At 36.5% G+C, this 25167-nt stretch overlaps 1 protein-coding gene across 3 annotated transcripts in view; it reads right to left on the bottom strand.

Annotated features, from left to right (window-relative positions):
• Nucleotides 1-25167, bottom strand: part of SLC25A13 (solute carrier family 25 member 13) — a 100738-nt gene that overhangs the window by 18663 nt on the left and 56908 nt on the right. For all 3 annotated transcript variants that reach the window (XM_064444574.1, XM_064444575.1, XM_064444573.1), the window contains 8 exons: nucleotides 24221-24367; nucleotides 22530-22668; nucleotides 21608-21701; nucleotides 21347-21431; nucleotides 19053-19137; nucleotides 18432-18590; nucleotides 11496-11548; nucleotides 10399-10479 (listed from right to left, as the gene is read on the bottom strand). In XM_064444574.1, coding sequence (XP_064300644.1) covers nucleotides 10399-10479; nucleotides 11496-11548; nucleotides 18432-18590; nucleotides 19053-19137; nucleotides 21347-21431; nucleotides 21608-21701; nucleotides 22530-22668; nucleotides 24221-24367 — 843 coding nt within the window. The remainder of the gene's footprint in view (nucleotides 1-10398; nucleotides 10480-11495; nucleotides 11549-18431; nucleotides 18591-19052; nucleotides 19138-21346; nucleotides 21432-21607; nucleotides 21702-22529; nucleotides 22669-24220; nucleotides 24368-25167) is intronic.

Below are 25167 nucleotides of genomic sequence, written 5' to 3'. Positions count from 1 at the left end.
TGTGCCATGACTCCATGGGAAGTGTTCAATTTTCACTATAGGAAAGCCATATTAAAATTTAAAAGATGACAACAAAATGAAGTTTAATTTATTATTATTATTAATGCACCAAAGCACTGAGCAATTTAAAAATCTATAAAAATGTTTATAAGTGAATGCCATATTTAAAGAAAGGAAATAGAAACATACATCTGATTTCAAAGGAGAATAAAGGCAAATAATTTCTGAATTCAAATGACTGGGAAATACTTCAGGTGTTAGCACATGTAAGTGTTTATGTCTGCATGTCCAACCTGGCTGTGTTGACACTTGCAGCGTTAGATGTTTGCGGCTTTGGGTAAATCACCCAAGACTTCCTCTGCTTCAGCTTGCTATTTGAAAAAATGGGGATGCTATTATTTACCCACCTCATACAACCAAGCTTGCTGCATTCAAATTTTTAAAACACTGAGACCTGCATGCATCAGGCATTACTAAAAAGACTACAGGTTTTGCTGCCCACAAAGGAGGTCTGAAGACAGACACTGGAAATTCCACGGAAATCTTTCCACAAAACTGTCTAGGTACTAGCCCAGAACTCCCTGAACAACCTTTGTCATCCTCTAAATTTGATCAAAGATATACTCCAAAAATCAAATGGTGAATAACTGAAAGCAATGAGCCAGACAATACCAGACAGAGGGTCTCGGTAGGAGGGATTCTACCACCTGCCTGCTTTGCAATGGAGAGGAAGGCTGGTTTATCAACCAGTGTAGAGGCAGTTCTAGCAGTAACAAGTGCAGTTGCCTGGTGGGGAGCTTTTATCGCCCTGTTATTTAACCATCTATGCTGGTAACTGCAGCTCCTTACTCTCAAAATGAGGGGGAAGCAAACTGGAGATGGCTACTGTACTCTCTAATGAAATGATTTCTTGCTTGTCTAGTACTGGTAACTCCTATTGTGTTATTCATCATCATAGTATGCAAGTGTCTCATAAATATTAATGGCATTTCATCCCATGGCTCGCTCCTGTGAGGAAAGTACAATGACTCGAGTTTTACAAAAAGAGGATTTGAGGTAAAGAGGTTAATTGTATGCCCAGCGTGTGCGTCCCCCTAGCTCAAACATACACAACTTCTAAGAGCCTCCAGATATCCTGATCTCCAAAAGAGTAGCTTGAATCACAATAGCATGGCTTCTGTCCCTTCTGAGTTTTTGCAGAGTGAATGCAATGAAAGAAATCTCATTAATCTATTTTTTTCCCCAGTCTCTTCAAGGTGCTTGTACAAACTATTATGGAAAAAACAGACAAAACATCATCAGCACCTCGTATCACCCCACCCATTCGTTCTTTTTGGCCAAAAGTTGAAGAACATTGTCTTCTGGTTTGCTAACTTTTACAGCTGAAAGTGTTATCTCATTTTAAAATTTTTAAATATGCTCCCAAAGGTCAGAATTTGAAAACTATCTTTTTTGGCTGCAATAAACACAGTTTAAGCTCAGGTTGCTCAAGCGTAATGATTTCTCCACTAAGTGTCACAAAAATAAACTTTATCAATTGTTTAATATAGACAGTTCCCAGTAACACCATTTTTTTCTATATTGAAGTTACAAACTTGAACACAACTCTGAATTCCTTACCACCTCTTCCAATCTTTTTTTAAAGAAATAATCTGACTGTAAAAGCAAATCTATTACTTTTCAGTTATTAGCATGTGATTAAAATAAAACCTGCAATTTTGAGTTATTTATAGGAATAGATACCTAGAAGTACCGCATAGATTATTATCTGTAAGGGCCCACGAAGGGCCCATATTATTCTGAAGGAATTTAACATTTGACCTAATCACAAGCACTTATGGTCTTGTTTGATGTAAAGCAAGAAAATAAAAGGGAAATACCTCTGTCATCCAAGAACTCTTCATACACACATAGCTAGAAATCTGCGTGCATATAAAATGTTCAGTGTGCTTTAACACAAAACCAGCTAGCTATGCATCCGCGTACACGTGAATTTTTAAAAACAAGCTGGGTTTTTTCATTTTTGCATTTGTTCTTTAACGCTGCACTTGGTAATGATATCACCCAACAAACACCTCTCGATGGCAGTATAGTCTTGTACAGTAATACAGTATTGTCTATCACATGCCTCCTTCTACTTTCCTACTTTACTGAATAGAAGGGAGAAGTAGAAATAGTTGAGGTATTTTTTTCTGTCCAAGGGGAAAAACAACCCCACTCTATAGAGAAAAAAAATGAATTTAATAACAACCACTTAACAACACTCCAGTGTAAGAAGTTAGAATGTTTTCTACTTCTTCATGTGTTCAAATCACCTTGTAACAAACCTTACTGGAAAATAAACAGATTTTCACCCCCATCATTACACTAAGACAAGAAATTCCTGTTCTTTTTAATGTAACTGCATTTTGTGCCTTTATAAGATTAGATAAGAAATGAGCACACCAGACCCAACTCTCCTAAGGCATTCACATCTCCATTTGAAAGCTGCAGTGTAGGTTCTGAAGAGAATACAGCTTGTAATTCAGGAAGCTAATTCTGTTTTCCATCCCAGAAGAAAGTACTAGACTCTTTTCCTTTCATTACTACTGACCATCAGCTGTTCTTGTGCCTCTAATTAACCTTATTACCTACTTCAAATCATAGCCTTTTTCCTGTTCTCAACTATATGCATTTAGGGTCAGCATAGATCTTTCTTCTGCACCCCATACAACTTGTCACGTATCACTTCTTAAGGTTTCGTGGATGAAGAAAGGATCACTACTGCTATTAGAGTGTTAATATTTCCCAACAATATCACCCCGGGATAGCAATTATGGCAATTAATGGAAACCATTAAAATACATAAGCAGCATATTATATAATTATCCAAAATCAACCTCTGCAAAAGAAATAATCTACAATGTTTTGGTTACTCATTCAATTAAAAAAAAAAAGACAAGCAGGTGCAAGTTTCAAAATTTTTAGTCAACTGTTTATCACATTCAGTTATACTGGATATCATACACTGTCCCAGGCCCTTACTCCTTGCCAGGTCCATACACAGCTTGTTTTCCTGTGCATTTGCTAGCATCCATTAATCCTAATTAAAGTCAAGGTTCCTGAAGTGCTGAGCATTGTACAGATACAAATAGAGATTTTTCCCCATCACAAAAAAAAATCTAAATTAAATACGCACTCAAGGGATGCATGAATGGAAGAATTACCATCCACGTTGTATAATAAAGAAGAACTAAGGCATAGAACTATTAAATGATTTACCACAAAATCACATACTAATTCTACGACAGAACAAGGCTTAGAAGCCGGATTTATGGAGTGCCACTGCAGTGCTTCAAACTACCTCTAGAAGTCTTGGAGTTTGTATGGCAAAAGATCCCAAGAGGATCAGATGAATTGTGTTGAGTTGCTGCAGAGATTATTTCACTCTGGACTTGCCTGTTACCAGAAGAGCTACCAAGTAACAGACATCTGTCCGAAGTGACTGTTTTTCTTATACATCTCAAAGGTGACAACCTTAATTACATGGTGCTATGTATGTCAAGGGCAAAGCACACTGGGTTCTCAAAAGCTTGGTTCTATGTTACCTTTTTTCCCAGTAAAGCCAGGCTTCAAAAATCCAGACAAGCCATCTCATGCTATTTTGTGTCCTCTTGTCTGTGGTCCTATCTAAACAGGATTCTGATAATGCTCTTTAGCAATGGGGGTTCATATAGTAAATACCTTTTCTTCAGATCACGAGATTTCCCCAGCCCTCAATCATCTGCTTTTCACTACCCTGCCCAGGCTAGCACAGAAACAGCTTTCATGCTGCTCAGGCAGAACTGTGTTTTTCTCCAGCTAATCTTTCTTGTCTTCGGAGGGCAGACTTCTCTGGTCTGGCTAAGGTTTTGCTTTGGGCAGCTCAAACAGCGAACACTGCTAGAATCACAGAGTCTTGTTAATGTCCAAATGTACATAAAAAGTAAAGCAAGCTCCTTCAAACACTCACGTAAAAGCACTCATAAATAGAATTGCAATTAGTCTGAACAGAAGTACATTCCTGCTACTGCTTCAGACAGATTTCCAAGACTCGGATACAAGTCGTGATGATTTCCCTACAATAGGTTATTAATGACCTGGCTAAACCGAAACAAACAGGAGTATGGTTTGTTTGCAAGCACTGACCAAGTCTGCAGTGGGAAAAAAATTAAAATTGTGGATTTGATATTTTCCATGTTATAGGTAATTCAGTTCTCAGAAGCCTAGCCAAAAATCAAAGTGGAGCCTACTTGATTGGCATTATAAAAACAATTAAGTTAGAGACTTGTCAAAGATGTTAACATTTGGCTTGGTCTGCTCTACTTGTCTATTTTGACTAGTTGTAGAATCATTTAATGATTTACAGACCTTTCAAGTCTTACGGCATAGTAGCTGTATTAAAACTGTGACCCATTATTTCTTGGTCACATCATAAATTACTGTGACATTATAAATATCTTCCTTTTTCTCACAGAAAGCTAGATTTTAATTCCTGATTTCAGTTTGAGGGTTTGGTTTTGGTTTGGTTTTTTTTTAACCTGCACTGGTAAACACTAAAATATTTTACTGCCTGTAAAAGAAGTAGTAACAGGAGAAAGGGATGTGTAATAAAATATAATTGTCAAAACAATTACATGTTTTAAGCTGTAATGTATGTTCATATAAAATTTTGCAGTCATTATTTCTAATACAATAGTAAAAACTTAATACATTTCAAATGGGAAGAATATTAAGTATGTTTGTTGCAAAAAATTGGGCTTTTTAAGAGTTCAGAATTGTTCTGTTCTGCAATCAGAAACATATCAACCTAAACCTATCCATCCCTCCTTCTTTTACAGTTTGAAAAAAAATCCCTCCCCTTTTTTTTTTTTTAGGGGAGAAGGGAAGAGGAAAGGGGAAGCGAAATGGGAAAGCATTTCTAATTTGTCATGGGAAATATCTCTGGGAAAAATCTCTGGGAAAAATAAAAATTAACTTAACTAATCCAACAGAAAAATTCAAAATATAGTGAAATCGTGTTCTGCATAACTCCTCACTGCTTTAAGGAAAGGCCAGTTTAAACAGGTTTGACGGGGTGAAAATTTCTGCAAACCGTTTTAAGACATCCAAACCTGCAAGGAAATGTGGGATGAGGTCAAAGAAAAGACGGAACTCTACACCAGGAACTTCCCCACCCTTTGGTACAACCTCTTGGACGGGCTATCATGTTACTGTGTGTTGCCCTCCCAAACTTCATTATAAGGCTTAAATCTATTTAATAGATTTTAAATATCTTAAAGCTGAAAATTAATCGGAGACACTTATAACAGAGCAGTGTTGAAACACAATGGGTTTGCAAAGGTGAAGATAAATTTAAGTCCAGATCTAGCTGGGAAGGTTGTACCAAAAGATTACAATTAGCTTAAATTCTTTTCAGTATGATGAAAATAACTACAATTACAGTGGTTCAGAGGAGAAAACTATACTTTAAAAATACCTAATTAATTATAGTATATCTCTTACATTATATTAATTAAATAGACTTTAAATCTAAGTAATTTATTTAACAACATCAATTTTATGTAAAAAGAAAATAGCTTTAAATTTAATCAAGAAAAAAAAATGTTTCAGGAGCTTCTGAACCTTTCCTTAAACAAGAAATATGAATGTTGGGCTTTTACACATGCAGGTAGAACTCCCCTGGAAAGTAATGGAAGTTACATTCCCTGACTACAGGGAGAATAGACCTCTCAGAATAAATCTGTTAAGAGTTCAACACATGTATGCCATTTGCTTTCAAAGCTAGTAAGAGCAATCATCAAGAAGATCATCGTTACTTAACTATCCCAATAAACTATACCAAAACTTTCCTGTGTGATAGCAGTTGTTCATTTTTTTTCAGATACACATGCAGAGATTTTTTTTTTCCCCAGCATACATAATGCTCAGTTTCATTTTACCCTTACTCATAGGTCAGCCTTCCTTGCCAAATAGGATAGAATTTTATCAGATTTAGGTTTCTGAATAAGGAAAGCAAGAATGACACCTTCAGTCTCCTTTAGCCTACAACTTAGAAATGTCTGAATTTTTGCAAGTAAGATATCTAAGAAGCGTGGGAATTGCAGTCCATCCACCCTCTACCTTTTCTGCAATGCAACAGAGAAAATGCAGCTCAGACGTGGACTTATTTTATTACTCTCTGAAACATAAAATAAATGTTTTCAAGTAGCTTAATAAAACTATTTGCACTGGATTGGTTATTTAGCACAATTTGTTTGGAATTTCACATCATATTCCTTTATAAAAATTAAATCTGGACAGGATTTTGCATTTTCTAGACGAACGCCCATCTTAACCGTATCTAATTTTTATGTTCAATAGCAGAGTTGAGGTTGTCCAAGCAGGTCCAATATGTTTTAACTTCATTATGATTACTATAAAGTCTCTAGAAATATGCCTAAAATTGTCTTGACAACTTAAATAAAAGCAGATCTGTACGGGGTCTGTAATTGCACTGTGCTACGTGATTTAAACTGGCTAATAGTGAGCACATACTGAGCAGCTGGGAAGGAAAAGACTGTGTGTTTGGAAAGAGAAGGGAGAGCAGAGGGGAAGGTTAATAAAGCAAAATGTTTTCCCCTTTTCTTGCTGAACATTAAGCCTCCGATTTACCTATATAATTGTATTATTATAAGTAGACAAGACAACATATATTAAATAGCTATTTCTTTTTAGACATGCTATTAAAAAATCTTCTGTTTTTCTTAATTGTTTGTATGTATTTTATGATCACTCTTTATTTTGCATCTTTGCATCTCTCTCCCTATTACTTCCGGACACACAATGTAAATTTTTCAATTAAATGTGGAGCTGCTTTATTTAAGGAACTTAGCAAGATAACTGTCTCACCTACAAGCTTAGTGTTAAAGGCAACACATCAAGACCCCCAAAATAATATTTATGTCACTTTTACAAATAGAGTTTTTGTTTGGTTAATATAACTCAAAAATAAAAATAATGACCAGTGCTCTGTTAAAAAAATCAGGTTATTTTTAACAGAAGTTTTTAAGAGAATCAAGTTTAAAAGAAGCAAGCAGCTAAACTCGGTATGACTAGTGATTACTTTTTATTTAAAATATAAAATAAATTGAAAGACCATGAAAAAAGCTTACAGAAACGTGCAAGGTTATTGCCACTGTAAAAAAAAGATTTCAAGTTGTACTTACAGCTTACCCAAGATCATCCTTTTTTCAAAGAATCCCTGAAGGTAACTTAGAACATTAGCAGAACTCAAACCTAGCATATTTGTGCACTTTTTCATTTGAGCAGGTTAAGTCAGATTTGTGGTTTAGATGCTCCGCAGATCCTCGCTCTACAGTATCATACAGTCTTGGAACTGAAGCTTTTTACTAGTCTAGCAATGATAAGGGCTTTATAGGATTCTCATGAGTGATGAGAGTCCTAAATGCACAGCAGAGACCAGAGTTCATGGTGGGTATCAGGCATTGTGCAAATCTGGAAGTTACATGTATTTTTATGGGTAGCAAATAGCACAGTCACTAGGAAAATTTCTTACAAACACGGGAGATGGAAATTTTGAGTTAGCAATTTACATAAGAACCCTCTTTAACATTCTGCATTAAAAATACAAAGGTTATACTTTTAATTATATTCTTGGGGGTCTCAGAAAAAATAAATCTCAACAAACCTATCACTTTCATCTTCACATAATAAGAAGCTATGAAACAGGCTGTTAACTGAACTAAGTGCCACGAGGTCATGAAGTAAAAGATCTATTTTCTTCTTTTCTTCTTTTTTTTTTTTGAAGGAGAGAAAACAGTTTACAAAACAGAAAAAGACTTGTTCAATGAAACAATTGGCTTTAGTTACAAGTGCAAAAGTCAGCCATGTGTACTAATTCTCAGTAATTATGATGCAAAGTGAACTCCTTGGGGACTTAAAAGTCAAGGCCTGGCAACGGTTGGGCAAACAGCAGAGTGGAGCTACCCAGGTGATACTGACCCCTTCAAAACCCTTTGTGTTACTGAGCAACTCAAACCATCCAAGTATCTGTTCCATCCTCCCTTTCTTAGGTATTAATGCTATACTGTTTGCACAGGGCTGGTATTTAAAACCTTAAAATCTAGCATGCATCCGAGTACACAGCCCTTGCATAAGCAACAAATACACTGCAAGGAACAGAAGCGCACAAGGAGGAAAATTTAACATCTGTGTTTGTAACACAATCACAGCTGAGAATTACATGCAGAGAGTGGAAAGGTGGTAGGGCAGGTGGTTTTTATAAAATTCATCTTAGTTGGCTGCCCCTTTTTAGACTCTAACACATCATGCACTCCTGTCTTCTTGCCTCCCACATAAACGATTACTACATGTGAAATGAGGTAAAAATCCAAGACTGTAAATTTTCAGAAGTACTCAACATTGTCCTTACTGTCTCCACGGTGAAACCAGAGGTTTCACGTTGGCTTAATCGGGGACAAAAAGTTGGGCCAATACAATGCTTAAAGCTATAGGAAAAAGCTTGCCTTTGGCATCTCATATTTTATGCATATATTTACATCATGAAAGAAAAATTCACCCCAAAAAACTAGGCATCACATGTAATGAGAGCCTCTGCTGCTAGTCTGAATTGGGTTTAAAATTACAAATAAACCCCAAAGACCACCTGCAGAAAAGACAAGTTCCAACCTATCTACCTGGCACTAGACTATGCCCTTAAGTGGAGCACTCCAGTTAAAAGAAAACTCAGGGCATTCTGCCACCACACGTCTACTGCTACAACTTTGTGCAGCATCTCATTGTTAATATATATTTCAAATACCAAATAGGACAAGCCAACATTTACAGCACGTTTAAAGTTTGTCTCAAGCCACCTATCTCTTAAAGCAGATCCTTAGTTTACAAAGGAACTACTGGCATAAAGCTTGCTGCAGCATTCTCATGAATGACGGGTCTCTGTAAAGAGTGCTTTTTGTACCGCATTAAAAAATTCACAGCAGTCTGTAAAAATAAAAACTCTAGATCAAATGACATTTTAAATGAAAATTTTGCTGAATTCTCTATGGCTGCTATGTTCATAAGACGTTTTATTAGTGTAAGGGGCAAATACTTTTTACTCTGCAAGCATTTTATTGCATTTTTCCTTCATTTACAGCATGCTTTTTATTTAGGGCTTTAGAGACCTACATTCCTCTTCCTCCCCCTCCCCCCCGCTTTTTTTCCTCCTCTGAATGCTCCTAAAGTTACAGAACAAGGGGATCCTACCTGGCAGTCTACAACAGGTCAGTGATCAAACAGAAGGAGCAGTGAGACAGCAGCCAAATCCTGCCCCATCTCCTGAGAATTACAGAAAGCCAGGGCTTCTCAGCCTGTAATGCAACTGTGCCACTGCACCCTGAGGCTCAGATAATCGTAGTACGCTCTCTGCAAGCACATACAGCACTAATCTCCGCACCTACTGAGGTTAAGACACAAGCATTTGTTTTTAAGTTGCTCCTCACTGTAGTTTTCAACACTGGTAGAAGCTGCTTGAAAATGTGACCTCATCCATCTTATGACAGCAGAAACAAAGATACACTGAAAATATACCAACATTGCTCTGCCCCAGTGATCAAAGCCAGTTTAAATAAACCGTGTTCTTTATCTGTAAAGCGCACTGGTCTTTGAACAACGATTCATTTTACCTAAAGTATTTACATTTGCTTGAACAAAATCAATACACCAGATAAAGTAGGCTGTAATATGAACAGATAGAACTAGACCAAACCGCGAAGTATTACCATTTACCCAGTAATATGCCAGTTGTTCATTAAGATACTACTTTGTGCAAGCAAAACACTCTTAAAAACTTAGTGGGTTTTAAGTACAGCCTACATTCAGGAATGCATTATGTACTGAGTTAACATTACACAGCCTACGTCTGCTATGAACTCAAAGAAGCATGAGTAGTTTTTGCCATTTCAAAAAGCCAGTATCACTGCAAAAAGTGAATATTAGTGGGCGCAATAACACATCAGGAAAGAAGTGACGTGGCAGAGTGGGTGCCACAAAGTAGTAACTAATTATTAACTTCTGGAAAGGTTAGCATGAATCCTCTTCAGGCCACAAGCTACAGCCAACATGAATAAAAACCCATTCTTTATTAAGGAAACAAACTCTAAATTGTGAGAATTATACAGCGCAGTTAAAAGGCACGATGCACAGAAACATTTACCCTTTCATCAAGAATGGCTGGCCTATCTAGGAAAGAACTGAGATGCTCTAGGAGAGTCTGCTCTTGAACCGGATCTGTGGTTAAACAGAAGCCTTAGTCCACATAGTTACTCTAACACACGGCACTTTCATGAATCTCATACAAAGGAAATTAAAGATACTTACACAGCCACCAGCAAGAATTTCTGCAGCCAGTGGGACAGAGCCATCTTTAGTCATAAACTTATCTCTCACAAAATCATTAACCTTAAAAAACAAACAGTTATGAAAGCTGATAAATTAAATTCTGTGCAACTGAAAATGCCAATACATCCATGAGACTACCAAGCTAACAGATATCAAACAAATCTTAGATTTTATATGAAATATTGCAAATCTGACTATATTTTTCTTTCTAACAAAGATTTGAAGCATAATTCAATTATTTATTATTGAAAAAAGATTACAATTGATAATTAAAATAATTATTAAAAAATTAATGATAAAATAATTTAAGATTTTAGAAATGCTTGCAACATTTACAAATTTCAATACAATTTCAAATTAATATCAGTGTTCAATAGTAAGTTTTAACACAACAGTAATTCAATTAACAGCATTAAGTACCTTTCTTTTTTCAAAATGCATATTACTAGCCTTTATGAATACTAGCTTATTGGTGAATAACCAATACATTAAGATTGGGTTACAGCGAGAAATTCTTCAGTGCCTTAAAATCATTCAAGAAATAACAAAATTACACACGTAAAACATTTAGGAAAAAAATGCATGCAAACAAGTTCCTTTCTTACCAACACTTCACTACATGCTCATATTATCTCCTGTTGCGCTAGAGTTAAACATACAGGAACCATGTGGAGACACAAAAAACAAAAGCCCTCCAAGTCCAATTAATAATTACTCATTTTTGCTAAGAAGCAAAACCAAAGGCCTGCACTACTTACAAACAGTCAGAGGAGCTGAACAAGTTGGATAAGCTTGTTACCGTTTGAAGCGAGTCCAAAAATAAGTTTTCAATAAGATTCTTAAAATATACATATATGTATCTGCATGAAGCTTGTATGCCACTTGTCACGTTCACAAGTCACATATAAACAGCTGCATTGTGCTTTTTGTAATTAAGTTAGTAACAAGCAAAAATGATGGAATACACTCTACCATGTTGCTGACACAATAAGGATACAAATCCTTAATGCGGTAATTTTAATTAGATGGACTTTACAATGTGGAAAAATGTGAAAGCATTCCATTTGCAAACTTACAGTAAGTTTTATGGCCTTCTCTGGTGCTACTCCTAATAGCTGTGGCAACAGACCTGTAACATGGAAATAAGGAATTCAATGCATCGAGTAACTTGGTATTAACTAAACAAATCAACAAATGTATGTAGAGATCACCACCTAGAAACGGGCAATTTTTACAGCAATTTTGTGTTATTATATTTAATGAGAGTACTTAAACATTCCATTTTGAGAACAAACTTTGTGCTACCACTTCAAGTGCTACCACTGCCTGTACGTATTTGTTTCTTTAGCTTTTTTAAATCCGTGGTACTAGCTCACTTGACGCTTAAACACTAATACAGGTTTGCCAACTATGTTTCAGAATTCTGCCCTAAACTAACATTTATTTTCTGCATCTTCACACAAAAATTAAGACTTTCTAATTAATTTTGTGAGCTACACAATATATCCACTTCAGAAATCATGATCACAGTACCCTTTTCTGGCAAAAAACAATGGCATTAGATGGCAGGACCCTAGGGGATAAGAATCAAAATAGTGCAAAACATTCAAACATGTATGGCTGCATTCTTGAGCTCTCTGCCCAGCTAACTCACCAGTTCTTATAACAAAGGCAGTTATGCTGCTTTCTTCCCAGGTATGGAATTTGCTATTTTATTTTGTTAGAAGTGATGCACTACAGAACTGGAAATGGGAATCTCTGACTGCCAGCTTCACTTGCTTGAAGTGAACAGTTTATATTTTGTAAACTTTTGGATACAACCTAAAAATACCCAAAGCTTACCAATTAAGCCTGGGGCTAGAATGGTGTTGTAGTGTTCATCAGCATAGCAAAATTAGGACACCATTCAGAAGTGTAAGAAAATCACCTTGGCTAGAGTTCCTGGTGCAGACCCCCTTTGTTTTAGTAGCTCAGACAATACCTTTGGGTACTTTCTACAAAGCCTGACGTTTTCGCTTCTCCATGGTTTTATTTTTGGAGAAAAAGACAACAATTAAGATTTCACTTCTAAGAACTAACTTGCCAAAAAGCATTTTCCCAAAGAGCTAAATGTCAGAATAACAAAGAGAAAGATGTACTTGCACTGGATTAGTGTATTCTTCCATCCTCCTACCACCCATCAGCCTTACTGGTTACTACTGATGCTCTAAATAAGGAAATGACATTGGTGAATAGCACCATTTGGCTTGTGGTAGCAGGAGGGCCAGCCATATTTATACACTAATGCCTTCAAACTTTTGTACCTGTATTAGTATTTTTGTTTTTCAGGTGTCAAAAAGGGTAATTAATTGCGTATACAGCTGATGTACATCCACACACAACATTTCCCCAAGACAACTGTGTTGAATTATGATCACATGGCTGAATATTCAAACAAAAGAATACAGTAATGCTATGTTCATATACAGTTACTAAAAAAAAAAAAAAGATTCTGCAGAGTAAGTTAAATTTCAAAATTTGAATTTCTTAAACAGTTCTAGTTGCACAGGTGACTTGAATCCAGACTTCAATTAAGCCATTAAGACAGTCAGAATTGTGTAATTAAATGTTACATTTTCTGCAGCACTATGAAGAAAATACAAGCATATACAATGAATAGGATTTTTCAGTTTTAGCCTTATACACACAAAATTATCTTTGTAACTGCTATGCATAGTTACATCTTACTATAGACATGTGTGGCTTTGTATGGACATTACAGCTAATAAACTGGTACCATTAGTGATTAGAAAAACCATTTACTTTACAAGCACACTATCTGATCCTACACCTAATCCAGCAGAACTAGAGCAGGTCTATAAGCAGATATGTAATTCCAAAAGAACCCCCTTGAGATCATTAATTTTAAAATCACATGTACGTATATTACTAGATCTAAGCTATATATAACATGACTTTGAAGTTATATTGTATCAAGTAAATTACAGAAAAAGACATTCTAAAATATCAAGATATAAAATTATAAAAATAGTCCAGTTGGAGATCAGTACGAATATCCAGTTTTGGAAGCAACATAAGGAGGACAAATCAAGTTCATTTTCACTAAACTGATCTGAAGATGGCCTTTCTACCATTTTTCATTTTTCAGTCCCTAAGACTTTGCATTTGCAAAGGCTCTTGTACAATTGCAGGGAAAACATGTTTATCTTGGCACAAGTTATTTTTTCCCATCTGGTCCATTCCTTTTGCACTCAAATCTGAATGGGACTGTTACGACTCAAAACTTTCCATAAAATGTCAATGTAGAAAAGAAAGATTAAATAGAATAGGTAGAAGTTACAAAAAACAAAATACCTCACCACCAAAAAAAAACCCAAAACCCAACTGAACGACCAAAAACCCAGAGCATTTTCCTTTTTCTCTCTCTACTTCACCTATGATTTTATAGTATAAAAGGGCTTTTTAAGTTTAATTACAGATACTGCCATGTATGTCTACTGCAAGATAGCATACAGTATTCTAAAAGAGGTTGCATTAATTTTAATACTACATTTTATAGCCTTGCCAGATGCCAGCTAGGCCTACTGTCTCCAGCAGCTTGGGAAGGTAGAGGGATTCTTCGTTTGCTCTCGTACCTATGTACCTGTGCATTCTATCCTTATGACTATCAAAACTAAACTACCTTTTCTTTATCCTTTTGATGAGAGCCCTGAAACATTGTTGAAAATATTTCTGAACATGGTGAAGATGATGAGTTTTGGAAGAAAGCAAGAACATCAAGGGACACATATGATAATGTCATTCTTCTGTTGGTGTTATTCTGACGTGCTGGGAATTTTTCAGTGTTACTATGCATTAGCAGATCAGCAATATGACGAATGCACAGCTGTAGGACAGGCTTAATAATGTCTGACTCTCTTAAAAATGTACGCCTCATAACATCACAGAATAACACTTCTCACATGAGCATCCTGCTAGTGTGGTACACAGCAAACGTTATTCAACCCATTTTTATATATCCAAGGCTCTTCAGTAACAATTACCACGTATCACTTCATATTTCACACACTATTGTGTTAGGACTCTATGGGACGGTGAAGGTATATGCAAAAGAGAGCACCAAGTGCTTCATTCAGAGTCTGTGACATCATACAAGTTACTTTCTGAAAGCAGTCTAAATACATTGTGAATATACATGCAATAGCTCATCCAGCCCAGCTGCGGTGATGGCATCAAATCTTATTTGGCCAAAGACTTTTTTCAGACATCTAACAGTGAAACTTCAGTTTCACACTGTGTAACAGATGTGGCTTTTCCCTTCACAGTAGAAAAACCAACTGACTGAAGATGTTGCTCAGTCTAAGTAAAATATTTGAAACCATTTGGACACCTGAGAGAAAGGTGGTAACAAAATACTGCCAAATTTTTCTACTACACGATTCACACAATAAATTGGGCAATTAATCACCAGCTGCCATTCAAGCACAGCTCCTTCATCCTGGAAATGGGGTATTTCTTGAAGATTTTGTGCTTTGACAGAACTTTGGGATAGGAATAGGCTTGTACTTCTATTCTACAAAAATGGTACTTCATTGCATACTTCTGGAGAAAACCTTCTGTCGTGGTCTTGCATCATTAGCATGGGAGTCCACCAGTAATAATGAATTTGGATGATTAAAATCTAAGATTAGAATGCATCTGGAGTCACTGCAGTGCTAGAAGCACCATCACAAGGAATAAAACCAACAAGTTCCTTAACAGTTAACGATCACAGATAACAGAGTCTTCCACAGCATTTCCTGGTGCTTTCATCCTCTAGAAGAAGTGGCATTAACAGCATGGCTACTGAAATTTTTCACAAGCTACATTTTATCTCTGGTACTTAAATTTCCCACAGAATTTCTGTGAAGTAGAGGTGAAATAATCTCTATTACATGTACTGCTTAAGACTGTGAAGCACTCTGTGACTCATTAGGTGGACTTCTGATTAAAATATGAAGAAATGCAGGGGACCTCATCAGTTGAAAGAGATGTTGACAAATCACAGCTTCCAAAATTTTCTTGTATTTGCATATATATATAAATACCTGGGAGTTTCTAAATAAGTATTTCAGGTATAAATGTAGACACAACAGTAAATTATAGGTATATGAGATGGGTATTCTCTTTAGCCATGCTGAGAAAGAGACAGATTAAAAATTTATCTCAGATGTACAATCTTAAAAAAAAAAACCTAACAACACAGCATTCAAATAATGCATGTTATAAAGGTTCTACAGAGCTTTATATCATGTTTGTGTTTTTTTTTTTTAATCAAAGTATCTTCTCAGTGCAAATAGCGATTATTCTTTGAACCAAATTCACATTAAACAAAATTTAGCGCTCTCTTTATATCCACAAGATGGTGTAATTTATCCTTATATGAGATGGTGGTTTAGAACATGGTGGTTTTGCCCTTTTCAAGTTTGGAATAAAATAATGATACAAAAAACGGAAAATCAGTTCGCTTCACTGGATGGAAATAGGTGCCTTGCATCAAAAATATCATCTGAAATGGCTGAGTTCAGAGTAGAGTTTATAATTCCTGCTTGCTTTCTTGCAGTGCAGCATGACGAAGAGACCACTGCTCCAAACGTTTTTACTATAATTTTTTTTAAAGGTTTTGCATCACTATTCAGCTAAGCAGGAGAACTCTACCAGTGACAACTCCCTCCTCTAGTGGGAGAAAAAAGCCGTGTTTATTTAACTCTGACCCCATCAAAGTGTGAGAAAGAATACCAGTTACCAAAGAGCAGCAAAAGGTAAGGTACTCTGTAGTCTGTCTTACCTAGTGTAGTATTTAAGACTAGAGTGAGGTGATTCTTGCTATAACTTTACTGCATTAAATTGGGTGAATATACTAATCTATAAAATGTCCCTTTCAAATGTTCTTGTCCTCCAAGCTTAACGTGAAACCTTCATTCTGCACTCAGTTGCTCAACTTTCTCCGACGTGATCTCCTTCGAAATCAAGCAATGGTCCAAATTTACAAAACTGCACAAAGAAGCTTCACATTTTTAAGGAGTTTTCTCTATTTGACTCTTTAAAAAGAGAAGTTAAATCAGGGTGCCCTTTAAGAAGAGAATCTGTAGAAATGCAGGTCTCAATTTGCCTCTGAAATGATGGTGTTCTTTGCCATCACACAATTTCTACTATATAATCCAGAAATGAGATTATTGCCCTGGGTTTAGAAGTTCAGCTCCACCAAACTGTCTGAGATTTCGCTATTCAGTACTCCTAGGAAGACTGAAAGGTAGTAAAGGGGATGGGGAATGGGAAGACAACCTATACTGATGAAGGTTCCTGAAGTTCCCCAAATTTGGCAATGAAAAAAATACTCCAAAAACACAACAAGCAAATGGAGTTAAGAATACACATTTATGACATTTCTGAGGTTTATTTTTCCCGGTGAAAAAATCACTGTGTTTCAGTGAGACACAAACAGATAATAGTGGAATTCTGCATATTTATTCTTATGGCATTCTGGAAGAAGCAGACATATATTTGCAGGGAATACATTTTGTTTTTCAGCCAATAACTGGGACTTTTTATGATTCTGATTGGTATAAATCCTTACAAAATAGAAATCATGTCAATACTCTTTATTAGATTACTAGGCCAACTCAAAAAATTACTTTAAACTCAGTCAATAATATGAGAGCCTTCCCACCTCCAACTGTGCTGAAATAATTACAAAGTCTGCATTTTGCAGAGCAGCTACTGAGCCAACCTCCAGTAACTCAGGTCATATGTTAAGGAGCACACATGTATCACACCACTTACTTTTAATGTTGTTTCACACACTGTCTTGTAAACTGTTAAGTTTTTTTTTCAGGAAGCTGGAGCTTTCCCAGATCATAACAATATTTTACTGAAATCCTCCATCCTTCATTCCTGACTCAACTGCTTCTAGCAATTAATTTCTGTCATTACAATATTTTTATTTTCAAAAGTTACAAAAAAGTTTCTAAGCCAGCCAGCTAAAAATGAAATATGTAACACAAGTTTCAAATCCTCCCCAATGAATATGGCAGAGGAGGATAAGAGATCTTAATAATTGGGATATCAGAAATATCATTTGCTTTACCTCTCTGACAGAGAACAACTGCAGTCTCACACAGTTCATGATTTTTTATGACTACTTCTGCATTACCTGAACTTACACCATTGGTGCCATAACAGGGAGAAGGACAAAATAACAAAAAAAGCGCCATCATCTAACTGCGGGCACTTACCTAAGATACCCAAAGTGGGGATGATTTACATCCTCAACAGAGTAAATGAGCTTTTGGAGCTTTCTCCATTGACTACAAAGGGAGCCTGGAACAGCTAACTTGGTAATTTGGGTGTATTGGTTATGTATATAAAGCTAAGTGGGTCGAAACCCAGCTAATCTCTCTGGCTGACTCAACAGTGACAAGCTAAGATGAGGTATACATAAAACTTGGTAAGAATGACTATTCCCAACGATTAGTGAAGCATATGCCACTTGTTCGGAGAAACCTTTTTGTCACAAAAGATATCACAACAGGAGATCTGGTAAATAAACAAGGTACCATATTTTTGTCTATGTTTTTATGTTTTTAAATAGAAAGAAAACAGGCAAGAAAGAATGCTGAAACAAAAAAGTAAAACCAGATGATCTAACTTCTACTAAGCAGTACAAAATTTTCTTGGTACTAAGGATCGCTAAGGAAATGAAAACTTGACTAACAGTATATTTTTGCTAGGAAATTGCTATTGTTGCCCTGTTGTAGATGAGGAAGGAAAGGACAGAAAGGTCCTACAGAAATGTTCTCATTACAATAAGGTTTTAATTATCAAAAAGTTTCAAACTTCACCTGTAGCAGAACAGAAGCAAAAGCACAAACCATGCAAAATTGAAGTCTTAGCAAAATAGGCTTAAAAATCTAGAGTTTCACTGAAGTCTTATTAGTATCTTAAAATTAGTATATACCACCTTTTAAACTTACCTCTATAAAGCCCAAAGAAACCTTCATAACGTAGCACTTTTTTGAAGCAATCAAAGCTGTTTTTATACATAAGTTCTCCCACAAAAGAGCCTGTAGAGCGCTGGTTTTGCATTCGAGTTTTTACCAAATCAATTGGATAGACTGCAGTGGCTCCAACAGCTGCAAATAAAAATCAAGCTGTTAAGAAAACATGGTTTTGCATTTGCAGTGTTTGACTGCAACTGTCATCTTCCACATTTATATCTCAAATATCAGTTTTATCATTCTTCTCCACAATATACTCTGGATACATTAAACTACCTCCCACAGTTTTAACCAAAAGCACTTCTTGGCCCTACCTCATTATTAATCTGATTCTTCTGAAACTGGTTTGGTGACAAATCAGATAGCAACACCACCTGCAAACTCCAATGGCTCATAAATTCCAAAACTCTCGTAGACCAGACGACCTCTTCCCCTTTTCTATCTTACAGTCATCCCATTCCTTAGACACGGCTTCAAAGGAACGACTGAGAAGCCTTCCACACTTAAATGAAAGGCAGAAAGGGAAAAAGGGCAGAAGAAAAGAAGAAAAAACCCAAACAGTGAAGATAAATATTCCTTTGCTCAGCCACGACTAACCTCCAGCAACTGAACCAAGGGCAAACCTGTACGCTGATTCTGCAATCTGGATGAGAACAGGTCGAGACACATCGCCTGGAGCTTTCTGTCAAGGCAGGATTTAAAACAAAAGGAAAGACAAGAGAAATAATCAGAACACCATATTTCACGAGAGAACATCTCATGATCAGACAGATATAAAGATACCTGAGGAAAATCCCACAATACACTGAGGATTTTGTTTTCAATTATTATTTATTTTCCACTGATTTCTAAGTGCCATATAATGTAGCCTCTTCAGATTGGAATAGCAAAGAAAAGAAAGACTGATACTACAACAAAATTATACAACTCCAAAATCAATGGTCCAAATGTGCTTATGAGGGCACACATACTGCATCTTAGGTAATTAATTTTCTACAGCTAAGAGCAACTCCGGTTTGGAATTTCTTTCTACTTTCGCCAAAAGCAGATAGACCTATTACTTCTCAGACTATCAAAACAACCATGCAATCATTGTTCACACATAATAGCTAAAGGAAAAGAAGGTTTCATAAAGCACCCCCACATTTTCATTTTCCTCACAGTCCATGAGTGCTAATTGAACGCAATGAAAAGTAAAATTCAGAAGTGTTGCAGATTTAAAATTGCTATCTAATGAAAGAAAAGAATTCAGAAGACAGATATTCTGCAGGGGCATTAAGTCTTACATACTTACTAACACTTTTTCAATACTTTTTTTTCTAGGATACCACAAGTAAAAGGGCAAAATAAATATGCCACAAGTAAAGGGGGGGAAAAAAAAAACATGTATTTTTTCCTGAAAATGTGTTTAGGATTTAGCTAATATTCCAATGTAGCTGGAGTTCAGCAGAAAATAAATTGAAGGTATCAATGTAGCTGAAAATCTTTTCAGTCTCAGCATCAAGCAGCTCACATTAAAAAGGAATTGGATGGAAAAGTGAAAAGGTAGGACATACATGCAGAAGAATTGGTAAGATATAAGCAGGTTCATACGTCCTAGCCTCTTAAAATGGCATAAATCATACAAAGACAGCGGTCCCAAAGGAAAAATTGAAGAAGCTGCTACTTTCACCATCACATTTTTGGCTACATTTTACTGCCACCTATTGTAACTTACGTTACTTGATATTCAGTCCAATGCAAATGCTTTTAACTCCTTGAGGAGTCTTCTAGGAATAGATGGTGAGCTTTTGGGAGCCAACTCATTTGAATTCATCCCAGCATAGTCAACACTTAGTCACTTCTCAAACAAACAGAAAACCGCCACCCTAGATACTGTCCTGGAGTGGTGGTGGGGGTGTTCACATGTAGGGGAAGGAGGAGAAGAAGAAAGAGAAGCAAAGGAGATGCATGTGTACACACACACACAGAGGCCTGGCTTATGGCCTGGTAGTCCTAAAAATGTAGCCTGCATCAACTCATTGTGGTCAAACTGGCGTCTCCGCACAGACCCAGAGCAGGAAAAAAAAACCAACAAAAAAACCTTTAGTCTCACAAGACACAAAGTTAAGACTGCCTTAAAATAGAGACAGAGAAAGAGAGAAACAGAAACAGAGGGTTAGTTTTTAATCTATCTGTATAGAAACTTGTGTCAATAAAAATATAAGATACGCTAAAATGGTATAAAAGCTAAAAAATCAGCAGGTTTGGCATTTAAAGAACACTCCTATTTCTTTTTGCCTCAAACGCAACAAAAGTTCATTTTGTGTTATACCACTGAAAAGTCCTTTAGTTTTTGGAAATGCAGAGAATATTAATGCTTCTACTGAAACTGTGATGGTTAGACTAAACATAATCTCTCCTATTTTCATATTCAGCAGAGCATAAAACAAAGCAGAGAATACTCTGAAGACAGGAACACACGTGTGTTCGGAAAAAGGGCTGCCATTTAATAGGCTAGATGCTGAAATTAGCATTCATATTCGAAGCAGGAAGTCCTCCTTCCTCATTAAAAAGAACAGAGAGCAATAGAATCACATAACAGAAACACCTTAATTAGGTATGTATATACCTAATATTTACTGAATGGCTGGATGACACTCATACATTTTATCTTTCCAAAGTAAATTACATTTAACCTGTCAACATGCAGCCCAAGAGAAAAGGGCACAGAGAAGAGAGATGGAGCACATGACACAGGTTAAAAATAAATTATAACAAGAAGGTATTTGTCACAGATATTACAGAACACAAGAGAAAAGCAACTTAACTGACAACACAGAAGGAGGTTGGCTATCTATTTACTTGGCACTGTAAACGGATAATAGGATCATACTGACTTCTGTTCTTACCTGCCTCTGAGCCTCAGCCAGGTTGTAGGGCAACGTCCCTTCCTCCAGAGGAGCAATTCTTTCAATATCAGCTAACGTCATGCGCCTGAGGAAATCAATTCATCCTTAGCGTCTGCTTAGACATGGGTTTTCAGGTCACAAGAAGTCATCTGCACGTGACCACTACACTAACCTCCTGTTCCCCAACACCACCTTCCCACTCCTTCCAAGAGGGAGAGAGGAGGACAAGAAAGAGAGGAGGATAGATAATGCTCCACTTACCCCCGTGGCTCATACAGATCTGCTAACTGAAACAAGATGTCAACTTCCATGGGTGTAACCTGACCAAATTTCTGAGCTGCCAGAACAAACTCCTCTGCAACAGAATAGAAGATACAGAAAAGAAAAACTAATTAAACCAGAACAAATAATCCAGAGCACCCCAGAGCTGCTTTACATTTTTGCATTAAGTAGAAGATGCTGGTAGGGCAGGGAGAAGGGGAGTAAAAGTGACCCACCACAAAAGTGTTCCTGCCACTACATAAATTATGTTTTAAATGGTTTATCCTTCATGCAAATAAGTACAACTCTCTGGTCTTAAAGCTTAGCGCTATCCGCAGGATTTAGGATATTTGACATACGGTATCAATCAGTTGCGGGTCAGAAGGAAAAAAAAATAAAAAGCAAACAGAAAAAAACCCCAGGAGTCAAGAGATGTGGAACTTTTCATGCATAGTCCCAGTAGGCCACATTAATGAAACTTTGGCGTTGCACAGGGAATTCTCTATAAAAGTGGTTAGATATAGCAGATAACATCTTGTTCCAAGCTTGTAGATCAGCTTACTGTGCCGCCAATACAAGTTTATGGAATTCTTCAACTACCCTTGAAGGTCACTTTAATAGGCTGCCAATTTGGCAGGACTCCTAGGAAGTTTTTTAAACTTTTAAATATCTTTACATACTTTCCTCACCCTGCCCCCACCCCCAGTTTACTAGGACCTTTTTCTGATTGAAACAAAATGAAAAACCTGGAGGGTGGACTCCAACAGGAGTGTACAAAACTGAGTGGCGTACCAAGGAACGCTAATGAGGTGGGCTTTCTCCCCCTCCTGTTGATTTAAAAGCATACAGATGAGGTCTTTCCCTCCACCCGCCCCAACCAAACACCCAAGGAAACTTCCAGACTGCAAACATTTCTACCAACCCTTAGTGACTTCCACATCTTTTCTATTTCCAGCCAGAGTACTGTAGATCTTTCTAATGAGCTCCATGTTGTTAAGGAGAGAATTAAATCCATTAAAATAGGAAAAGCTGACCTGATGGGAAGTGGTACCTCCAGCAGCCTAGAGTAGAGACAGTAAAAGAAGAAAAGAGAAAGGAGACTGTTACAAGACTAAGAAAAATCTTGAAATAAAGGTTCTCAAACAATGTTATTTTACAAGAGCGACAGTAGCACAGGGTTGCTTTTTTTAAAAAGACTGCAAAATAAAGAAAACTATGAAAGATTCTTATGTTACTGAAGCTAATCATGACCAGAATGTAAAACTCTCCCCACCATACAAACCTAAACAAATACATATGCAGGATTATAACAACATAACCAGTAGTAATTTACAAAGTTCAAGTTTCAGTACTGCTTCAGTTGGAAATGTTTCATAAGTTGGCTTATTTCTAGTAATGAGGAAATCTACTTCTACATGTAAAGTATATTACTATACAGAAAATTTCAACAAAATCAAAACATATTCTGAAAAAGGTCAGCTGAAACATTTAAATTCACAGGCATTTCAAGTCATGGAAAACCAGCAGTAAGCTCTCAGGCTTATATCAGGCAGTCAAACAAAATGGGAACAATAAGGCTTGAACAGTTATTCATTCTCAAATAAGAACTGCGCCTAAACCTTTGTTCTAAAGTGGTGTTGGGTCTGCACACAGAAAAATTATTGGATCAATTCTCTACTGAAAGTATAAAATCAAGAAAATTTCTGAAAACCATGTATAAGCTTGCCAAAATTGAATTGACCTTAAGGGATAATAAAAAATCTTATCTTATGTTTTGTGAGAGAGTATATGACCCAGGAAAACTGATAACAAGACTGGGGAGAGAACTGAGGATGAAAGTATCAGATCTCATTGTCAGTCCCTAAGTCTTCTGGCTATGCTTTTTATTGTATGCTTCTTCCAATATTCTGTCCAGAGTTCGCAGTTCTCATCACTTCACACATCTCCCAGGAAATCTCCCTTGCAAGTCAAAGGAGAACATATTTTAAACCTGGATATGGCCAGACTTTGGATTACAAATTCCCAAGATTAGAAACTGTGGTCAAAACTGAATGTACTTTATTTTTTTCCTTCAGTGAAATTGCAGAATTGTAATATCTAATTTGGTTTATGCACTTCAGGCTGAAAAAAAAGTGTACACTCAAGTGCAACAATTATCAGTTAATATATAGTGAATGCCTTTGGGTGATGTTCCAGTTCATACACTGTCCCAGGTGCTTGAAAATCACACTCAGGAGCTTAGAATTGACATTACAAAGCAAGTCCTTTGAAGATGACTTCCTAAGTGAGATGCAATAGCATTTTGAGCATTTTGACATATCTGACACAGTCCACTATGATGGAATGACTGGAAATAGCCAGGCAAACTCTACATTTGTAGGTCATTACTAAGGTCCATCTACCTGCTTTGTCTTTTGTCTCAGGAGACCAGGATCACTGAGGGTACATATTCTTCAGTAAGGGTTATCTTTCATATGTGTACATAATAACTGCTAAACTTGCATGCATGCATAAGTTGAACTACGTGCCATTTATAGTAGTCAAGGTACATAAAATAGGAATCCCACGTCTGTATGCCAGAACTTTCCCAGTTGGGATACCAGAACTACTCACAGCTACTAGGCATTCTTCTACAAATGGTGTCAGCATGTGTGGCCGGATAGTGACCATAATGTCCCTGAAGTCCATAGCTGTGACTCTTCCAGCTTGAGCATTGTCTCTCTGCACAAAAGCTTGTTTTGCATGTTCCAACTGTATCTCCTGAAAACATACAGGGGAAAAAAAAAAGCTAGGTTCAAAATCATCACCGTAATACTTAGGTTTTACATAATGCAGTCCTACAAGATATCTCATACTTAACAAAACACAATTACATGTAATCTGATTTTAATTAGATATTGTATGTCTAACTTTCAGCCTATTCTATCGGTGCCACATATGGCCTCTATCATTGAGCTCAATATCTAGGACAACTATCGTGACTTCTCTGTTGTCTGGTAATGCAATTCATTTAACTGAGAAATGGAGGGCGTGTATCAACACACCAGTGCAGGTAACCTCCCACTCATGAACATGAAAGTGTTCCATGATGTGTATTATCCAGTTTATTGCATGTGTCACAGCAGATCAAAATACTTTCTGTAAAAGCATTTGCTACTCCTTGAATGAGGACAATGCAATCATCAGAAATTTCCACATAGACACCCACTAATCTTGAAAGCATTCCCTCAAAAAGCATCCTCATTTAAAACAAAGTTATTTGTCTACAAAAGACATCAGCAGTTTAATTTAGAACTCCTTGTATCGTGACTGATTAAAGATCAGTTCTCAATATTTCAGCAGTAGTAACAGGCAGAGATCAATCACACAAGCATTATCTGATGCAACCATCTGATAATCTCATTTTGTGATTCAAATGTACCCCTGAGAGAAGAGGGGAGAAAAAAAGGCATTTAATCTCTAAAAATTCTTCTTTTCCTACTGACACCTTCACCCTTTCTTCATAAACTACTGTCAGACTTTCTTATTTTTTTTTTGTTTTTCATTTAAAAAGAACAATC

Source organism: Phalacrocorax carbo, chromosome 2 (genome assembly GCF_963921805.1).
Source record: "Phalacrocorax carbo chromosome 2, bPhaCar2.1, whole genome shotgun sequence".
NCBI lineage: Eukaryota > Metazoa > Chordata > Aves > Suliformes > Phalacrocoracidae > Phalacrocorax > Phalacrocorax carbo.
The sequence above is the reverse complement of the archived record's forward strand: the minus strand, read 5'-3'. Positions and strand labels throughout refer to the sequence as shown.